The sequence below is a fragment of the Pleurodeles waltl genome, chromosome 8 (assembly GCF_031143425.1).
Source record: "Pleurodeles waltl isolate 20211129_DDA chromosome 8, aPleWal1.hap1.20221129, whole genome shotgun sequence".
In the NCBI taxonomy this organism is placed as follows: Eukaryota; Metazoa; Chordata; class Amphibia; order Caudata; family Salamandridae; genus Pleurodeles; species Pleurodeles waltl.
In genome coordinates, this window is record NC_090447.1 from 519,054,016 (window position 1) to 519,076,185 (window position 22,170).

At 43.5% G+C, this 22,170-nt stretch overlaps 1 protein-coding gene across 9 annotated transcripts in view; it reads right to left on the reverse strand.

The window, feature by feature from the left end:
- CDKL5 (cyclin dependent kinase like 5) overlaps positions 1-22,170 on the reverse strand; it is a 1,213,679-nt gene that overhangs the window by 763,864 nt on the left and 427,645 nt on the right. For all 9 annotated transcript variants that reach the window (XM_069204517.1, XM_069204511.1, XM_069204514.1 and 6 more), the window contains exon 3: positions 7,419-7,638. In XM_069204517.1, coding sequence (XP_069060618.1) covers positions 7,419-7,482 — 64 coding nt within the window. In that variant the 5' untranslated portion in view covers positions 7,483-7,638. The remainder of the gene's footprint in view (positions 1-7,418; positions 7,639-22,170) is intronic.

The window sequence follows — 22,170 nt, forward strand, 5'->3', positions numbered from 1 at the left end:
AATTTAGGACACTGCCTTGGTGTTACAACAGAAGATGCTCCGAAAGCTGCAGACAGATCAGAGGACAGATGTTCATGGGCACAAGATATGGGTAACACAGTCTTGTGGCCCAATCAAGGGCTTCTAAGATGACTAGGGTCTGGTAGTTCGTGATCTTCAGATGTTTAACAGGAGAGGTAGAGGCAGCAAGATATACAAAAGTTCAGAGTTCCATTCTAGGCATAAGACTTTGCCAGGGAAAACTGCCTTGGGAACGCCTATGCACAAATGCTTAGAGACTGTGCATTCTCAGCTGTGGCAAAAAGATAGAGCCAGGGCTCTGCCCATTGCTGGAAGACACCCTGTACTACCTTTGAATGTAATTGCCATTTGTGAACCAATCAGGTGTAAGGAGTGGTTAAGAGAATTTAACACTTACATGGGTGCAAAAGTTTGTTTCAAATCCAATCTAAAAGGAAAAAATGGCTACTCAAACATTTGTTGTGTTTGGAGGAAAATACATTATTTAACATTTACCTATTGTGGTAAAAGAAGATGTTGAGGAAGTACTGGATGAACACAAAGAACCTGTCGGGAGATTAGAGAGACATTTTTGTAAGCCACTAAATTTGGTGGTAAGGAGGCATAAGTTTTTTTTGAGAAAGAACAAATGTCTATCAAATCCGTAGACACATATGTAACTTTACTAAGACTATTAATAGATAAATGGGAGTTTCGAAACTTTAGTAACTAAAAAAGATAATACTATAAAAGAACTTGCTTACTTTAAAAAATAAAACTCTAGAAGAAGCAGTTAATTAGAAACAGTATTCAAGACTCAAAGGAATTTTCAAAGAATTAAACAAAGGGTCGGAGGATGCAGATTGTGCTGTCAAGCTCAACAAAAACTGTAGCCAATCCACAACAGCAACCACCAACAGAGAAAAAGTAATATCCTGCCTTACGAAATGAATGTGTACAATGTGGTATGATGGAACGCTTTGACAGAGTGTGCAAGAAAGGGATTAGAAAAAACAAGGTCAATTTGGTTGTGGTAGAGACAGATGAGGAGTAGGCTAAAAGTCTTATTAATATAGTAATGTTTGAGTGTATATGACAAAGATGTACCATTAATAAAGGATACCACTGAAGATGTCATTGTTGTGTGGGGCTATTCAATTGTGTCAGGCTTGGTCTTTAAAATTACCATTATTTCTCACAATACAATGAAAGATAATGGGTTTAAGTGGGTTTTGCGTCCTCTTGATACCAAGACAGGAGGTTACAATCAAATGAGTACAGATTTAGAGTACAGATTTAGAGGGTTTTATGGAAACCACAGTAGAATTCAGAGGGCATGTGGTGAGTGGTATTGTCTGTTTCGTTGGTGGGCCAGACATTCTTGGTTGTCATCAATAAGTTTGCTTGGGAATTGTTCTAAAGCCAGGTGCTGCTTGTCAGGTGTTACAGGTGGAGGATGAAATTGTCTTATAAATGTTCTAAAACAAAACACTGATATTTTCAGTGAAGAGCTTGGCCAAATGACAGACTTCAAACACGCTATTAAAGTGACGGAGGAAAGTACACTTAAAAAGCACAAATTAAGATGTAGTCAAAGGACTGTGTTGCATGATTTACCAAACAATCGTATGAAAGGTGCTATTAAACCTACCAATTCCAACTTATGGTCATCTCCAATAGTCAGGTCACGCAAAAAGAACAATATGTCTGTGTTGACTTAAGGAGCCTTAATAGAGCTATTTGGATGGGTGGTAACCCCTTGTCAAACATGGATAAAATAATAACAAACCTAGTAGAAGCCACTGTGTTTTAAAAACTATATATGCGTTTGGTAGATCACCATGTGGTACTGAGCAATAAGTCAGGGCACTTGACAATGTTTGTAACTTCTGATGGAGTATATGAATTTTGAGGGATGCCTTTGGGGTTGGATTTGGCTGCAACATTTTTCTGAGAATGATGGGGGAGGTATCAAGTGGGCTTCCTAGAGTTCTAGCTTTTTAGAATGATGCTTTAGCCTACAGCAAGTATGAGGATTAATACATACTTGGCTTGACTATGCCATGCTCAAAATTGTTTTGAGACTAAGAAGAGACAAGTGTGTATTTGGTGTACAAGAAGTGGACTATTGAGAAATGTAATTTCAGGCAAAGGGATTTCTCCAAGGTCTGGTCTTCTGAAGGCCACTGACGATGTACCTGTACCTAAAGCTTGAGATAAACTGCTTGTGTTTATTGGTTAGTGTGAGTATTATTTCTAATGTATCAAAAACTTTGCCATATTAGCTGAACCACTTCACCATCTTTTGAAGAACATCAAATTTGCTTGGGAACAGGAACAAGAAGAAACTTTTGCCAACATGAAGAATGGGGCTTTCAATGCACTACTTCTTAGTCCATATGTACAATGGAAGGAACTGTGTGTTAAGGCAGATGTGAGCAATGCTGGATTTAGTGAGCTACTAACTCAAGGAAAAGATAATAAGCAGTCCACAATTGCTTCTGCATCACAGTCACTTAGAACACAAGACAAAATGCACTCTGTCATTAAGCGGGAGGTGTAAGCCTGCAAATGAGCTTTGAAAAGTTTACATCTTATGTACGTGGGACGAAGTTCAAATCAGGAAATAATCACAAATCTAAACTCCTTGTGCCCCTGTTAAATGGAAACAATGTTAACACCAGCAAGGCTACTGCCAGGCTTGTGAGATTAAGTTCCAAACTTTTGGAACAACATTTTGAGATACAACATATTGCAGGAGTGAGAAACAGAAAAGTGGGTTGTTTATCAATGTTACTGAGTAAAGGAGAGGATGTTGTGAATGAGAATGTTGAAGATGACTGTGAGGATGTGGAATGCCTTGTTGCTAGTATTTGTTGGTCGGGTAAATAATCCAACAGTGAGCAATGCTGGGGAAAGGCATTAGATTAAGATCCCGTTCTACTGAAAGTCATTAGATATGCCAGAGGTGGTTGGCCTAAAAAGAAGAATTTGTCATATGAATTGCAGAGCTACAGTAAAACTGAGTCAATCTGCGTTCTCAATGGCAGGTGGAGATTTTACTCAAGCAACATAAATTTATTCTGGCTACTTTAGTCCGATGCACGCTATGGAACTTGTCTCATGAGGAACACTTAGTAATTACTTCTAATAAAAAAGGCTAAGGATGCATTACTGGTAGCCAGCCATCTACGGATGTACATGGACACAGAGAAGTTTGTTGGAGATTGTAGCTTTTTGTTACGAAATGATAAAAGACTGAAGACCAGAATTACACTTGTGACATAAGTAGGTTGCCTGACTGAGTGTGAGACAAAGTTTGCACCCATTTTTTGGATCCGCTTTAAACTCTTCGTCTACACCACATATTATTGTATTACAAGTCAAAATGGCTGGAGGTTAAGATTGTCAGGGGACCTAATACTCGTGATCACGTTCCTTACAGGTGCTTTTGCTAGAGAAGGTTTTCCTTATGAATTGGTGTATGATAATGGTGTACAGTTTGTTTCCAAAGAAATGTGGCAGATGACATTAGGGCCATGCTTTGGTCACTATTCCATTTTGTGCTTGTTGCAGTACAATATGGCGGTAGTGTTGTCTGTGAGAACTGGTTCTTCCTTGATGGACAGGAGGAAGGCTTTTAGTGCCAAGCGAATCGTATGCAACTTCAGCAAATTCAGGTGAAACCCGGTCTCTGCCAGAGACTAGAATCCGCTGATCTCTATCTCTCACATGTGGCCTCCCCAACCCATCAATGATGCATCTGTTGTGAGCATTTAGTTCAGGGTGGGGTAGGGAGATGGGTCTACATCTGGTCCAACTGGTGTCTAGCAACCACCACTACAGATCTCTTGCAGTCTCCTCTCAAACCTGGATAAAATCTGACAGATTCCCTTGGTGCTAAGTCCACAGAGACTTCTGATTTCAATGGAAAGCCTGCAGGTGCCCCAGGCATGGTCCACTAGCAGGATGCATGAGGCCCGGAGGTCTTAGAGACACTCACTGAGTCCCAGGTCAAAGGTGACACATCAGCATTACAGCCTGGACTCTTTGTGGTTGGGGAAGGCTTGAAATTGCACCATAACCAAAATGGCTCCCAAGAAGGGGGGCCTTTATGAAGGAGTCGGATGCGACTTCTGCACGTTGACTGAGAACCCTAAAGATGTCAGAAGGTGGTCCATGACTAAAACAAGCCCACCTTCAACAGTCAGTCATCATGGTAGGGAAAAACAGGTATTCTGAACCTTGAAAGGTGTGCAGTGACCACCATCATCACTTTTGTAAACACTTGAGGGGCACTAGTGAGGCCACAGGGAAGCACTGAACAGAAAATGCTTATATAGCACTCAGAACCACAAGTAATGTCTGTGGGACTGCAGCATGGGGATGTGGAAATATGCAGCCTGCAAATACACCACCACCTTCCAGTAGGACGGATCCAAGGCAGACAGACTTGGGCCTGTGTGAGCATCTTGAACCTGCACTTTTGAGGAAAATGTTAAGAGAGAAATGGTCTAAAACAGGACAAAGTCCTCCATCCTTCTTTGGCACTAGGAAATAAAACGTGCAGCATTCAGTCCGTATTTTTGATGCTGGCAACCTCTTGCCCAAGAGAGACTGGACTTCCCACTGTAAAATGGAGAAGTGGCCCTCCAGAAGTCACCCTGGTGTAGGTGGCTCATGAGGAGAGGTGGAGGTCAAGGACTTCTGCAGCCCTTCCAATGACAGTAGAGAAAGATGCTGATTCGTCTGTGGAAAGGCCAGGTGGCCAATTTAGGTCGTGCAAGGGGACTTGTCTAGCCCACTGGAATCTTGTAGATCCAGAGCAACATTTTCCACTTCATAGAGCTGGGAATCCTCACCTCCTCATCGCCCTCATCATGTGGCTCTGGATCAGAGATGCGTGCAGATAACGCTAGTGTACCATCGGAGTCTGAATGTGGCTGGGTGGGTTGTATCAGATTTCAAAATTGGTGTGACTTTGATCCTGGTCGTGGTAGAACTGCATCAGAGTCTGAAAGGGCAGTTATGTTCTTCCTTTGGTGTCGGGGCCAATGCATGGGGAACTACAGAGGATTTTGGGGCTGGGTGAAAAGTCAGGACAGGTGTCAGCCCCAGGGTCGAAGCCGACCCCGGAGCAGGGGTCAAACAGCACAGTTGGTGTTGGATCCACCTGTAGTAGACTGACTGAGGCCTCCTAGGTGCCTTGGGGCCCATGGGTGCGTCAAAGGGATCTGGTAGAATGCCAAATATTCATAACATGGCCTCTTTGAGGTCTTCAACCAGTTGCAATGTTGCTGAAAGACCCAGGTTGGATCAGGACGAGCTGGGGAATCGGCTCTGTAGGGGTGGGGGGAGCAGGACCGAGATTAGGAGGCATGCTGATGTCCCCGTGACTTCTCTTGACAAGAGTGGTAGGAAGAAGTAGAGTCTTGTTTCGACGACTTCTGCTTTTTCATGGACTTCGACTTACCTGACATCTTGTAGTGGGAAGAGGACCTCTTTCAGAGCGGCCTTAATAACGCGTCTGTGTCCTCAACAAGACCATCGAGGACGGTCAGTGCTAAAGAGCTCGGCCTTGCATTCCTTCGTGGCCTTCGGGTTCACATCCTGGTGCAGTCTTCAAACGATTTTGAGTCATGCAAGGAGCCTAGACATGAAAGACATACCTGGTGGGATGTAAATCCCAAACATCTCCTTTTGGTGCTCTTTGCAGGGTTTAAAGCCTGTAGTTATAGGGGAAGATATAGCCACGAAGACATTGCATATTGAAAAAAGTTACAAATTTGGCAAAAATATGTTCTGTTAAGTGACAGAAAATGAGGAAGTGAGCTATGTATCTGCATCGGAAGACACAGAAAAAAAAGGAATTGACGTCAGCGCGAAGGGAGGCAGCTAAACGTGTCTCTGGCTTCACTTCCACTGTGAGACGGAGTTGACATGAAGCCACACTACATCAACTAGCAGTGCACGAGGAAATTGCTGAGAAAAATCTCCAGCTACAGTCTGTTACCTGGAGGTATTCACGAGGTAAGGCATCTGTGGTTAAAAGTATCCATTAGAAATCAAAGTGTGTGAAAAGCTGGGGTGACTCAATTGAAGGAGTTAAGGAAATAGTAATCGAGATGGAGGAGTAAAGTAACAGTGATTTTAATGCAAAGGAAATCAGATTGTGAAAGACAGCGGCAATAGAAACAGATAATGTTTCTGTAAGTAGGTAATGCTTTCTTTTCTCACTATTACAAACCAATAGAAACTGAAATGAGTGGGACAATATGTTAAGTGATTCAATCTCTACACATCTAAAAAATTAATGTCTAGCATAATACACCACTTATCTAAACTTTCTGTAAAATGCACAACTGTGAACCTTTCACTGCTTCTCCAACAAAAAATACAATTCAAAACACAACTCTTAACTAAAAGTAATAATCCTTTCCACACCTAACCACATACACTTCGGGATCTATCTATTTTTAAATCATAGCTACTGTTCATACATATTTGTTTAAGAACATAAAGGTTGCGGTCTACTTGTTATGGTAGTGTCAACACGCCAAGTGAGAACACACAATATTGTGTTTGGTGACCTAGTTAGCTTTTCATTCGGGGCAGACCTACTGCAAGTAATGTTCAAAAGTAGTCAACTTAAATCTGCTGTTTTGAGCATGCCCGAAAAATTATTGGTTTTTTAACTGTTACCAATTAGTGCCTTTATGGAATATAGTTTAAGCAAAATTCTAGAGATAATACACTGGTAAAGAAATTGTATACCAGAACTATTAAAACATTTATTTTAAAAAAAAGGACAATTTGGAGCGTATTCATTTCACCTAGTGCGGAATCTAACTGTTTACTAAACTAGATAAATAATTTGCTTCAAATATGCAGTTGAGCCCACATTTTGGCACAGAAAACATTTTAAAAAAGGAAAGAAAAGAGTACCAATATGCTGCCTGAAGAGAAAGGATGCTATTGTAGAAATACAGAGTGAAGACCCATTTCACTTTCAGGCAAGAGTTTCTTAATATGCAGTATGCGTTGTATCCCTACACCTTCTGAACTCCCCTGTTCCATCCCATCACCCTGGAGCAATAAAGAGAGGGCTCTCTTTCTGGACTTGAAGTAAGTCATATAAACATGTTGAACTGACTATACGACCTATACTATAAGACTATAATGCACTGGTTTCCCTACCCAAGAAGAACTGAAACCCAACACTCTGACATACTCGTGTGACAGGCCGGTGCTTTAATAAATAGTTGACATTAAAAAATCATAGAAAACCATGCATTCATTACCTTGATGGTTAGAAGAGTCTCCCTCTATTGACACCCACTGAGACAATTCATTCCTTACAACCAAATAAATATGCGTTATGTTTCAATCAAAAACACTCTTCTTATGGATTGACTTACCTTCACCAACAACCCCAAGGACCTCAAATTTATTCATCACATTACCAATGTTAGGAATCTTCATGAAGACAAAGCCCTGTTGTGATGAAATCCACCAGGCATGGCAGAGGAAAGATGGAGGGAATGCAAACAGCCAGATTTGAAGACTTAAATTTGGAAATCCACAGAGGGAGATCTAATGGACTTCATTTTTTGTTCTAGGTACCAATAATCAGGAATCCTGGGGAGAAAGGAATGATACAGTTAATAGTGGCAATTCATCTTAATGTGATTCAAGCGCATCAAAGACAGAATCACATTCTTACTTCGTCACAAAATACCGGACTTTCACATCCACTCTTGTGTAAAGGCTGAAGATCTGGATTTGCATTACATGAGGTACCTTTAGCAAGGAAACAAATTCAGAAAATAACCTGAGCAATAGGTGGGATAAAATTTTAAGTTGCCACACATTCATCTTATCTGTGCTACTTGTAAATGGAATGGTTATGATTTTTACAAGAGACGTTTCCGGTGCCAATCATAACCCAAATTCATAAACAATTTGCAGCTCAATTTTCGAGACTGCTCTAGAAAACGTGTTCTACCAATATGATCATAGTCAGAAACCCCCCTTTTTAATCATTTGATTTTAGGTCTGGCCTAGAGATATTGCTAATGTGTAGTCAGCTAAACGTTTTCTAAAATAAAATCTTAATAAAATAAACATATGTTTTTATTATACACATACATGACCTTTGGCCAGCCTTCTTCGTTCATTTTTCTGTTCAAGTGTATTCCACACTTTATTTCCTCCCACTATAGCACTTGGTATGCGGCACTGAGCTTGCCCACTTCATCCACTGGCTCTCCTGTACTGTGTGTGACAGCATTTTCCCTGATCACAAGCAAACAGTCACCGGAAAAGGAGAGCGTTTCAGCGCCAAGGCTCGTGTGCCTGGGCTTCTGATCTACTCCCCTTGTTAGGGTCAAGCACAAAGTGCGCCGTCCCCTAATGTAATCTCTCTTTGGGCTTCTAACCACGCCCATGTCATGTCAGTCCCTTACATTGGTTTGTGGGCTTGCCTTTTAAAATCCTCTTGCTTTCATTAGTGTAAGGCATGCATACGTCATGCCATTTCTGGTGTTCAGCCCTCCTTGAGCGCACCGACCAACTACTGGAAACATACGAGGCTCCATGTTTTCAGTATGTTTTCTGGACTAATTTTTCTCTTTATTTTGCAGCACGATCGCACTGTATTTTACACAGCGTGGTCGCGCTTGTTTTTTTTTTTTTTTTCATTTAATGTGGCAAGAAAAATCTGGTCAGGAGTTTACAACGTTAATAGCTCTAACTCGACGAAATGCGAGACCCGTTGCATTGCAAATGCTTGTTTTTTATATTGTTTTGGCAATTAGTTTTACATATTGCTTATCTCTGTGAAAAAAAATAAAAAACATTGAGCAACTGTCAAGGCCTGATTTACTAGCTTTGCAGATGCATGTTATTGTTAGTAATTACAAATTAATCACGATGGCTAAACTGCGGCATTAAGAGACTATTGCTCTGCAAAAAGGAGTTGAATAGCTGGATGTCAGAGAAAAGTTACTGTGGCATAGATAGGCACATGTTGGGTTACATAGCCAACATGCACCACTATACCATGCTGCACAATAGAATACAAAGTAACAATATGGATATATGTGGTAATCAGACATATACTAATGAAAAATTCTCCAAACCTGCATGGGTGAGCTTGATGGGAGACTCTTGAAAAATATTACACGTTTAATTAATATCTCAAATTGCTCGTTACAGATTGAATTCATGTCACCAGATATGCTGGCATATTTTACCACAAACAGTAGTAATCCAGTCCAAACTTAATGGCCACGATCCCGCTTCACAGAAACAAAAGAAGCCGCAGAAGCGTTTGACCTTGGTTAGGAACAGTCTGCCTCCCTGGGCACAGCAAGCTGCAGGACTCACGTCTGACTCTGCCCTTACCACTCAGGGCATCTAACTGAAGAAAACAAAATGTGATGGATGGAAGTACTTGGGACAAGCTTTAATCGTTGGTGAGAGCTCTTTGTAACATGTCAATATTATTTACTCATCTCTACTAACAAACTATATACAAACCAATCTCACCCTTTTCCTCTCAAGATGACGTCACTTAGCAAACTGTGCTGGACGGTTTCTTTTAGAGCAGGGATAAGCCTATTACTTTTTAACATGCAGTTTATTCTTTTCTGTATTAGCACAAACAAAAAAAATGAAATGCTAGCCCAAGTAATTACCTGTGTCTAAGACTAAAGAGAGCATGTTCCTCAATCACGTTTTGTTTTTTGCAGTGAGTTATCTTAGGTGGCACGAGAGGCCACAGTTGAGGGCTCTGTAGTTGGTAGTTGCTGAACCTCCAGACGAGGCTCACGAAGGACGACGCTATGCCATAATGCAAAAAAACATGTAGGGAGGTCTATATTCTATTCTAGAGAACATGTGCTAGCAGATGGGCTGAACTGGCGTGGTTAAGTCATGCCAAGAAAGATCTGCATAAGGTCAAACTCCCTGTCGGTAGCCGCACAGACAAGCAAAAATATATCTAACGTAATTACCAATGGCAACGACTGATTCATGGAAACAGAAATGGCAAAAGGGAACAAACGTCAACTCTTCACTGGTCCCCAAAAAAAAAAAAAATGTGAAGTGAAGGGTTAGTTGTGAATACATTTATTTTAATGATAGATATTTGGAAATGTTTAACTGCTTTATTTCACAGGGATGTCAAATCCTGAATATTTATGATTAGTTTCTGGATATTCCCCCAGTAAATAATGAATTTATTCCAATGGAAGGCCTGGTCTCAATTTCTTCCTTAACGATAATTAGTCAAAACCTGAACATGAAATGACTGCCCATTCTTGGCTGCATCTCGAAGACAAATGATTAAAAAAATCATTCACATCCATAGACAGAATGTGCCTCAACACAGTAGAACATGTTCAATAAAATCCCTTCTTCTGGACAGCAGTATTTAACTATTTTTCACTGTAGATAATCAAACGATAATGTCCAGAATGTGTAATTCACTGCTATCAGAAACATTTTTCTGTTTGAAAAACTTTATTTTTAATGTACAATAATGCATAACAAGGTGATATGGGTATTCAATAAACCTGTCTTGGGGTAAGGTGACATTTACAAACCTTTCGGTTTTCCGTCATGTGGTTTACTTTGTTACAAGAATCCCTTGAAGGCATTATTGAACTGCTATACACAGTTACCCACTATACATCTTCCAATCCAGTGTTTCCCAAGCTCTGTGACCTACTGGCGGGTCGCGAGACAATTTTTGGCCGGTTGTAAAAGTTCAAGCAATGAATAAAGTCTCAGAGAAAGCAAAGTAAAGTGAATTATGTGGTAATCTTGCTGGGGTATGTGAAGTGTGAAAGGAAAAGCTCTAGGGTGTCATATTTTCTTAACACACAAGGAAAAGCAAATACCTGTCAATCAACTGTACACATTCAGCAGTTATAAAAGAAAAATTAATATATATTTTTTTTATAATTCTGAAGTTTGATTGAAACAAAGATTTTAATAGAATCAGAACAAATCAAGACACTTGACGTTTTGATGCACTCATAATGCTAGGTGGGTTGCTAAAGTTTCTCATACTAAAAAGTGGGTCATTATTTTTAAATAGTTTGGCGAGCACTGTTCTTATCATAATGTATATATACATCTGAGCCTCGGTTTGCTCATCAGTAAAAAAATGAAAATGCTTGGAAATAGGCATGCCACCCACTTTGTCACAACAAATGAACGTTCGCTTTCACAAATAATAACCATTGATACTGTAATTATATATCTACTTAACTAAAACATGCCATTAGGGCTCCTGGTGCAAATTTCACAAGGTTGCACGGATGCAGGGTAATTTGCCCCAATAATTACCCAGAATGACCAAAGCATAACCGACATTTGCACAGGGACGTGGCTTCCGCTGATGCGGCAGGCGCAGTAGCATCGGTGCCCAGTGAACCCTTATTATTGCTGTATTTAATAAATCAAATAGCAATCGGGGCGCAATTCTTTCGTTGCACTAGGGCACATGCCACACAGACTATGCTACTGCATTTGCACCATCCATGCCCCATGACAATTTATGTAATCAGCGCCTTTATGTTTAATAGGACATGGACACAGGAACTCGACAGACATTTAAACGCTCCTAAGTAAGGGATGTGTGGGCGGGGAAGAAGCAGTTGTCTTGGAGTCAAATATCGCTTCAAACGAAAAGGTTGTTTTTCCTGTGGTTGTTCCCTCCCTGTCCAAAAATTGCTGGTGTGTCATTTGTCATACATTATTTCCTATGCACAGCCACACGAATTGAAAGAGTGACAGTTTTTAACGGGTCCCTAAGCAGCTAAAGCAATATCAAAAGGCTGCAATAATCTTGGTATCCTGTGTTCAGCCCCAGCCGCTGCTTATGTCGAGCATGGCCAGATATGCTGAAATAATAGTCGTGAAACACATATTTAAACCTTCACGCAGTACTGTATTTCCACGCATTCAGCAGCAACACTTACAATAACAGTACCTATTTTTGGATTCATCTTGTGGAAGGCGCTATTGTTTTACTTTTTAAAGCTTTTTAGAGCATGTCTCCATAGGGACTCTTTCAGGAGTGAAAAATAGAACCGGTTGACACAGTACCTAGCTGTTATTAGTTCTAGCAATAGAATTATACAATGTGTTACGACAGCGCCGTGGAAAAGAGTTATTTAGCGGTTGTCTGCAACAAAAGGACCCCAATGTTATATAAACTTCCCTTCTCTGGTTCCTATTGTGAAGACAGTAAAATAACATTAAACCAAAAAGTATTACGTATAATAAATACCGTTTGTTTCGGGGCAGGGGCGAAAGCTAAGGGTCGAGATACGAATAGCCGGAACTCATAGGTGATATGCTTAATGGATGGTCTCTCGGCTGGTGTCCGTGTGGGTGGAGCTGAGGAATTGTGTCCGGGATTTCAGATGGTATACAATCATATTAGTCGACAGTAAGTATTTCAACAAACTCTTAGCACATTGACTACCAATAGATGTAGGTAAATCTGTGTGCTATGCTAGATTCTTCAGAAAAGCACATTGGAACCACAGACCAAACACTATGGGCCTGATTTATATCTTGGCGGATAGGGATACTCTGCCACAAGTGTGAGGGCTATCCCGCCTGCTGTATTACGATCCCATTATATCCTATGGAAATTGTAATATGGCGGGCGGGCTATCCGCCACATTTGTGACAGAGTAACCCGTCTGCCAAGATCTAAATCAGGCCCTATGTGTCGCTTGTTTTTCAGTTAAAAAAAAAAAAATGAAATATATACGTATTATGTATAGGAAGGAACTTAGAGTCAGCCTTCTTCATCCATAACAGGGTTTTAAGTGACAGTCAAATGTGGTACAACCCACAGGAAAGACACTTGGTGGTGAAAGTGTTGTATCTGTTTATGGCATCTGAGACTGGTCAGCAGTTGTATGAGTTCTCATGAAGACGGTCTCAGGTAAAATTTTTGCTTCTTTTAGTATAGAATTCGTCTTTGGGACCTTCACCTGTGCGCTGTGTAGGAAGGTTTTGTGTAAGGCTTGTGACACTCCCATGGCCCCCATACATATGGGCAACTGACGGGCAGCTAACTGGTGTGCTAATAGCTTTTCTGCCTGTACTCCCACGATATTTGATAAGAGCGGCCGTCTTAGCACTTTGGAGCAGCGTTCATGTAAACTGTTGTGAAGTGTGCGGACCATGGCTGCCAGTGCCCTAACTTGGTGAGGTGAGGTGGGAGCAGCTTTTTACGGGCTGTGGACTCTGTTGAGCTGCGGCAACCCTGGGCCTGGGACAATGCTGGAAGAGAAAGCCAACAGAGTAGAATAGATGTGGGAAGATTGGTGTCTGCTTGCAGTCACAACAAAAGTCAAGAATCCAAAGAGTCTCCAGTTGGCAGAGATATGCAGCCTAAGTAGGCACCACAATCGTAGTTAGGGTAAGTCAGTTACACACCATAAATTAACTGGTGCTCACCCTCTAGTAGCTTGGCACAGAGCAGACAGAATTAACTTAAGAGGCAATGTGTAGAGCATCTGTGAAATACTTAAGACAATAAAACAGTGAAAACACCACACAAAAGGATGTACCCCATGTTAGAAACATAGATCCTAATGTAATGAACAAAACAAGACCAAAACAACAAAAATCCAATCAGCAGAATTTGAGATATGAATTTTGAAAGAATATTTGCAAATACAGTGCTTAGAAAAATAAAGTGCCAACCAGGGCTATCTGGTCACGTTTGACCGGGGTGAATCTGAAAGTTCAGGTTGACCGCAATGGAGAGCGGATCGGATAAAGGAGCCATGCAAGGCTCGCTGCAAACAGTACTTGTTCTGCAATGCGTGGACATTGAGAAGCAATGCAAGGAGCAGTGGTGTTGATGCGTAGTCGTCGATCCTGGCGATGTAGGTGATGGCTCTGTTCTGAGCCGCGCAATCAGAGATGTGTCATTGATGAACCTGTGAGATGTAGGCAATTTGACGTCATCAAGCGGCACAGCCACCGATGCAATGACCTCAAAGCAGCAGAGAAGTGCCGACGTCAAAGTCAGATGAGTGGGTTCCGATCGGAGCAATAGCGGCGATGCATGGATTTTAAGCAGAGACAGCCAGGAAACCTACTTCCAAGAGCACTGGACTGGCACTACTTGGCAGGACTCATGGTTGGCAGAGTCCATAAACTGCAGCAGGGTTGGAGAGATGCAGGTAGTCTATGGTGTCCTTGAAACTGCAGAACAGGAGGTAAGCCAGCAAGCCCTCTGAGTCGTTTTGGTGCCAGGGATGATGTGGGTCCAGTCCTTCTCACCTAAGGAGGGCAGCAGGTCAGCACAGGCACAAAAGCAGTCCTTCCAGGTCAGCAGTCCAGCAGAGTAGCTGTCCTTGTAGCAGTACAGCAGTCCTTCTTCCTGGCAGAGTGTACACAGGTGCAGAAGTGTACTGATTTGGTAGGGACAGAAGTCCAGTTCTTATTCCCAGTGGTGCCTTTGAAGAGGGGCTTTGATAAACACACAAGGCCTCCCTTTCCTGTCCTCACTGCAGACACACTACAGGGGTTATGCAACTTTGTGTGGGGACATGCAAGTGTAAGCTCCTCCCTCCCACCCCACCCAGGATGGCCCATGAGCCTGGTGATGGTCCCTCAGGATGTGAATGGCCCATCAGCCACACCTCAGCTCCTTTTGTGTGTGACTGTCTAGACGGAATGCACAAAACCCAGCTGTCACCCAACCCAGGCATGTATTTGAGGCAGGCAGCAGGCACACAGGGCTTAACAGCAGAAAAATTTCAACTTTCTAAAAGTGGCATTTTTAAAGTTGTAATCATAAATCCAACTTCACCACTAAGGAAAAGTTACAATTACAAGTCCATGGGTACCAAACACAATGGCACTACTACTTCTCAATCAGGAATTACATTCAATAAATGTATTAAGGAAACATCAATGTTATCCTATGAGAGGAGTAGGCCTCACAGTAGTAAAACATGAATTTGGGAGTTTTTCACCATCAGGACACGTAAAATTAAAAAGTATTGCCTTTTACTTACATCACACACTGCCCTATTGGCTACTGAGGGCCTACCTTAGTGGTGTCTTATGTGTAATAAAAGGGGAGTTTAAGGCTTGGCAAGGGGTTTAAAAATGCCAAGTCGACATGGCAGTGAAATTGCACACACAGGCTCTGTAGTGACAGGCATGAGACATGTTTAAAGGGCTACTTAAGTGGGTGGCATAATCAGTGCTGCAGGCCCACTAGCAGCATTTAATTTACAGGTCCTGGGCACATATTGTGCACTTTACTGGGGACTTATAAGTAAATTAAATATGCCAACTGTGGATACACCACTGTTACCATGTTTTAGGGGAGAGCGCATGTGCACCTTAGCACCGGTGGTAAAGTGCCTAGAGTCTTAAGGTCAACAAAAACAGAAGAGCAAAAGTGAGGCAAGGCAGGCAAAAAGTTTTGGGGAAGACCACCCTAAGGCTGACAGGCAAAACAACTGATAACACACAGTGTAGTGTAGTGTACTGTAGTCAACCATGCCCCTGCTGACAAGGTCTTTTCCAATCACTGGTCACATTTGCATTGGTACCTTGTCAACCATGATCTGGGATTCTGTAGCATCCTACTATTTCTTGCGAAATAATATGACTTTTGGGAGACCAGTGATATGCAAATGCTGCTTTGACAACTGCCACTCTCACATGGCCCTGGAGCTGAACCAGATACACCACAATTGTAGGTTCTTTTTAAACATGATAAAGCACTGTCTTTTCATGCTCTTCTGAGCCAAATATTGGTGGCTTTCTCCAGATGTGGCTCCTGATGCTGAGCACTGGAATCATGTTTTGGCTCACCCTTTATCTCTGCTAATGCCACACTCAAGCTATGCTAGTGTTGGGTCTGTGAGGCTGGCACAGAACTGAAACTGAAGAAATACACTACCATGTGTATACCATGTCTGCCTCTGCTGGTGCCCTGCATAATCATCTGTCTGCACACATTCTGGGATAGTAACTCTCCCCTCTTCTGCCAAATGCTTGTCTACTCAGCATCAATTAAGCGTGCGTGTAAAAAGCATATGCCCTGTCTACACTAAGGTTTGTGTACACTACCTTTGAACTAAAACCCTGTTTTGGCCTTGCAAATGCCACTTCCCTGTGCCCAGAGTGCTCACCTCGATAGAAAGGAAGCTGAGGCCTCTCAGTAGGGCAACAGGAGCAGGACATACAACACATTTCAGAAGCTGTACACTAGCCTAAATGCAGAGACGTGAGCCAAATGCAAGGCTTGAGACAACAATCACAGCACAGGCAGAAACTAGGTCCTGTAGTTGAACGGCACAGGGGTACCCCCATACACTTGTTGTGTTGGCAAAGTTTGGAGATTTAGTATTTAGGCATATACAAGTGAATGCAATATTTGTGTATGCAGGTAGCGAACTGAGTTGCATGAGTGGGTAAGAATGGGATGTGTGTTAGTGCAGGTGGAGTGAGCTAGAAAGTGCAAGGATATGCAAGAGAGCTGAGCTTAAATCGACTGCGGGGAGCAAGAACGTACTTATTGTGAAGGTGTATGCTTTGCTGAATGGCTCTCTTATTCGCTTCAGTTGTGTCTCCAGAGTGCTGCATGAGAGGGTGTCACAGGGGAACTCTATGAAGCAAGGGGCTCTTAGGCTTACGAGTGGGCAAAGCAATATGTCAGCATGATCAGGAATAGTAGACGACTAATACACTCCGGATAGTTCTCATCCATTCTTGGCTCCCTGTGGCAGCTCTCGGACTCAGAAGCTACTTCTCAGGACCCAGAGGTTGCTGCATGGTCACCACAAACAATGACGTCTTCATCCCTACCTACTGAGCACATCCTCACTTATTCATTCACAAACTTGATAAACCATTACCACTCACATTTACTCAATGGCACATTCACTCACATCTACGATGCATTAGCTGACTCACACATATATACAGTCCCACAAAAACAAACTCATCTCTCAACAGGCAAACCACTGAACTGGAAAGTCAGATCTACTGTTTTTACCAATGCTTGTTTCCATAGTGTTTCGGAATATTCTTTTGATCTTACTAGCCTTAACTGATTGTTATTCCTCCCAGACAGAAACCCCATGTTGTTTACAAAAATAATAAAACGACATTCCCGTGCTCCACCCATAATCTATTGTGGCATAATCCATCCAGGAGTTGACAGCGTCGATTGTGTACAGACCAGCTTCAAAAACTGAAATTGATTCCCTCTCCATACTGCTTGGTAAGAGGCATGATTTGTGTCAGGTGTTTCTAACTTATTCTGAGACTGGGAGATAGAGCTGCTTTTGTTTGAAAAACTGGATTAAATTCAATGAAGGTGAACAATGACGGATTTTTTCATACATAACAAAGTAACAGGTTCTCTATTAGGAGGATATTAGGGAGGGCAGATGGAAACTAACATCCTGGGTAAATATGGCTTCCGTTAGCCGGTCTGCAACGGCTGGGGGACTTCCGACTGGTAATAGATGGGCTTGAATTAGCTGCGCTATCGCGCCCATACCATAGTATTGTAAATCACGGCTCACCTGCTGCAAATGCCTAAAGTTTGGCAAGCCTGCTGGGAAAGGCGGTCGCTCGTCTATCAAGCCCCTAGACTCGGGAATTCCCTTCCGCTCGAAATATGTCTGCTGTTCAATGAACTGTCTTTTGATTAAGCTGTTAAAACTTGGCTATATTCTCTGTAACATCTGGGTCAGTCCTCTTGTTTCGGTTTCTGTTTCAGTGCTGGGAAGCCTCCAGGTAGCCATGCGCCATAGAATAATTTATAATGTAGTATAGTACGCTAATATTTATATTTCTTTCTGCCAGGGTACACTACATCTACTTTCATGCTTATATACATATCGTAGGCGGTCCATGTACGTTATGAAGCTACAATGGTCACTGAAGGAATCAGTAAACAAATGATGTTAGTTGTAGTGTCGAAAGCCTCCGACACCGGTATTTGTAAATAACCACTCTGCACACTTTTGATGGTTTAGATGACGCGTGGTTAAGGGCTGCAGTTCACGGATACTTTCCGCCTTCGTGTACCGTTACCGTTGTGTCGTGCCATTCTCTGCCACACCCTCGGGCCATGCCCTTTATCTCTCTAAACCCCGTGACCTCGGACATACAACAACAGGTGGTTACAGTGGGAGGAAAAACAAAGAGGCAACAGTTTGGTTATCTAAAACTCCTACAGTTCTGGCCACGATGGTAGTGTCTGGCGACCAGTTCCATCACTGGCTACACTACATTCCTCCTAAAATTAAAACAACAAACTTGGATACAGGATACTATATCACACACCTAAGAGGTGGTCACGTAGTCTTTACAGAGGGAGCTGGGTTGCTGCGCAAATTGTATCTGGTGCCTACTGACCTTCCTTGGTCTGCGTTGGGCCCCGGATCACCTAACGGGTCACCACTTGGATCAGAGGTCTGTGAGACATCGCTAGGTCCTTCAGGGCTGTGTGCATCCACAATATCCCCATCAGGGAGGGACAAACCATCATCGTCAGCTGCCGGCCAGCCAGGGTCTTGACAGGCACTGGGTGGAGAATGAAACCTTTTGAACAGAGATACATTGCGTGTCACAATGTCAACACCTCGCTGCGCCACAACCGCAGATCTATTCCGCGGAATGACTGTCCAAGGGGTAGGATCAAAAGGCATGCGGAACTTGCTGCCGCTGGACACTCCCTTCAAAAGTATGAGGTCGCCAGCTTTGGGGTCTGAGGGTCCAGCCCGCCATCGCCGCCTTGCATAGCATTTCGTGGCTGACTGCCTATCTTGGACTCGGTCAGGGTTTATGGGCGCAGGGACCCAGCATCTGTGGTGTGGGATCGAGTCGGCTACAGCTTTCCCAAATACTGCATGCCCTGGAGCTTGATTAGAAGTAGAGTGGGGAGTCTGGCGGTAATTCAGCAGGAATGAGTATATGGCATATTCACTGGTCTGACCACTGGAATGAGCAATCCGTATGACTTTGTTTAGGGTTCGCATGGAGAAGTGTGGCTCAATGGTTAGAGCGGCAGACCCTGATGCAGAAATCTGGGCCGGGACCAGGGTTCAATTCCTGCCTCGGCGGGTCTTGGGCTCAATTTCCTCGGACATGATAATTCTCGCATCAGTGCCTAATCTAATTCATGGGTCCCACTCTGTAACTCTGGGCAATAGCTTGCTTAATCTCCACAACGGCCCCAACAGTGCTGGGATGCCTGGCTTCACCTTGGAGGTTACCCAGGAGTGGGCACCTCACACGGAAAAGCCAGGAGGGGTTCCACAGCGGTATGCGTACAGCGCCTTGAGACCCTAACGGGTGAGTAGTGCGCTATACAAGTACGAAGTTTACAGTTTTACAGTTTATGAAGCGTTCCACTTCACCGTTGGCCTGGGGCCACCGTGGTGTAATCCGCCTATGTCGAACGCCAACATTCTCAAAATACTCTGCCAGTTCTTGACTCTGAAATGAAGGACCGTTGTCTGTCTTGATTTCAGAAATGAGACCATGAGTGGCAATTATCTTCTCAATGTGAGGTATCACTACTTCAGCTGTGAGGGCATGTATGATCTCTACTTCTGGGTATTTAGAGAAGTCATCAATCATGACCATGGTGTAACGGCCATCTGGGAGGCTTCCAAAATCGAGACTAGCAGATACCCAAGGTGACTCGGTTCGGTCTCAAATGGAGGAGGTCGGCTGGGCTCTCCGGATGCTTGGCACCATTCACACGACCTCACCATGCTTTCCACTTGTTTGTCAATGAGGGGAAACCACACCTTGGACCTCAGGCGACTTTTTGTCTTGACCATACCTTGGTGGACATGGTGGGCTAACTGCACCACTCTAGCGGTGAGAGATGATGGTATGACTATCCTGCACCCCCTGAGAAGACATCCATCAGTATCGACTGTGAGCTCATCTCGCACATTGTGGAGACTACCTAGGACACGTTGAGAACTAGATGCGAGACTGGGTAGCTGTTTCTTCACCAAATGCCACTGGTTGGTTTGGATCGCAGTCGAAGCCTTCTGGAGACATTCATCATTGGCTGTTGCTTGGACGTCATCAGTTACCCAAAAGGGCAGAGGTCTGGACCTGTCAGAGATGTACTTCATGTACCCCTCTGCCTCCTGTGTGTCACGCACTTCGTTATCTGAAGCTTCTCGGGGATGTCTTGACAAATAGTCAGCAGGGTTGTCAGATCCAGGACGATACTCCAACTGACACCTGTAGTCCTTCAATTGGAGCATCCATTTCTCTATTCTGGGAGGAGGTTTTGACGCTGTGCCATTGAACAGGGGTTTAAGGGGTTTATGGTAAGTTGTTACTAAGAAAGGGCGACCATATACATAGAGATGAAAAAGTCTACAGCCCTAATGCACGGCAATCGCTTCCTTCTCTATTTGAGAATCTTTGTTCGGTCTTGGTTAGAGATCTGCTGACAAAAGCTACTGGGGACCAGTCACCACTCCCTTGTTTCTGGAAGAGCACGGCTCCTAGACCCTTCAGCCCTGCATCAACTGCGATTTTGGTCTCTTTATTAGGGTCGAAGTACCTAAGGATGGTGTCACTTGACAAAGTGTCTTTGATGGCGTCAAACGCTGCTTGCTCAGCCGAGTCCCATGACCATGTTTCTGATGACTTGGTCAACCTTTGGAGGGGCTGAGTAAGGGATGACAGGTCCTTGATAAAACGACTGCAGTAGTTTACTATGCCCACAAAGCTTCTCACTTCGGTCACACTGGTAGGAGGGGGTGCATCTTTGACATCTTGCACTTTCACTGGGTCTGGCGCCACCCCATTGGCGGAGAATACGTATGCGAAGAATTGTATGCGGTCTGTTAAGAACTCACACTTGTTGCGATGCAATGTTAGACCAGACTCCTGGATTCGATGTAGTACCCTCTTCAGTCTTGAGTGATGTTCCGCTATGGTCGGTGCGTGGATTAGAATGTCATCACTGACATTAATTGTGCCTGGCAGGTCGGTTAGTAATTTGTGTATCACATTATTTTGGAAGACTTCAGCTGCACTTGAGATCCCGAAGGTCAGGCATTTGTACCTCCTCAACCCTACATGAGTAGAAAACATTGTGATATAACGTGAGTCCTTGGACAGTATCAGCTGATGGTATCCGGATCGTAGGTCAAGCTTTGAAAACCAACAGGATCCGCTGAGCTCGCTTATGATGTCATCGGCTGTAGGTGTTGGGTGTCTCTCCCTCTTGATGGCGACGTTAGAGAGGCGCATGTCCATACAGATGCGGACTTCCACTGGTTGTTTGGGTGTTCGTGCAATGACAATGGGTGAGACCCATGGCGTCGGGCCTGTCACCTTTTCTATGATGCCTGCTTTCTCCAGATGTTCTAACTCTTTTTCCACATGGGGTCGTAGGTGGAACACTATGCGCCGGTGGCGTAGGGCGACAGGTTGCACAGTCTTGTCAATATGCAGCCTCACCTCTTTGCATTTCAGACATCCGATCCCTTCAAATACTCTCTGATACTGGTTAAGTAGCTCTGTCAGTGATTCCCGATGTATGCTGAACGCAAAGGTGACTACTCCTAGTTCTTCCGCTGCTTTGCAACCCAGCAACATTCCATGTCCTTCTTCGGCCACATACACTCTCGCAGGGATGACTTTGGATTCGTACGTGATGGTAGTTTGAAACACTCCCTTCAAAGCCGGCGGTGTGTTCTGCCCATATGCATATACCTTGATTTTGGCTTTGGTCAACATGGGGACTGGATTCTTTTGGCAGAGTTCTTCGGCAGCTAGGATGTTTATTGATGCTCCAGTGTTAACGACAGCTAGAATGTCGTGGGTGCCTACTTGAATTTGGCACTTTGGTAGTTTTGTTGATGATTGTGTTGTATTTCTGACGGTGAATAAGGAGTGAACGACATGCTCCCCGGCTTCATCGTCATCTATGTCACTGCCGTGTTCTGATTTGCCGGTCGTCACGTTGATGGAGGCTCTGCCAGTTTGGGTTTTGCTTGACCTACATACCTTCACAAAGGGATGCAATTTTCCACAGCCTGCACATTTCTTTCCCCTTGCCAGGCATTCTGAGGGTCTGTGTGATGGGCCGCCACAGTATCCGCATTGTCTCGT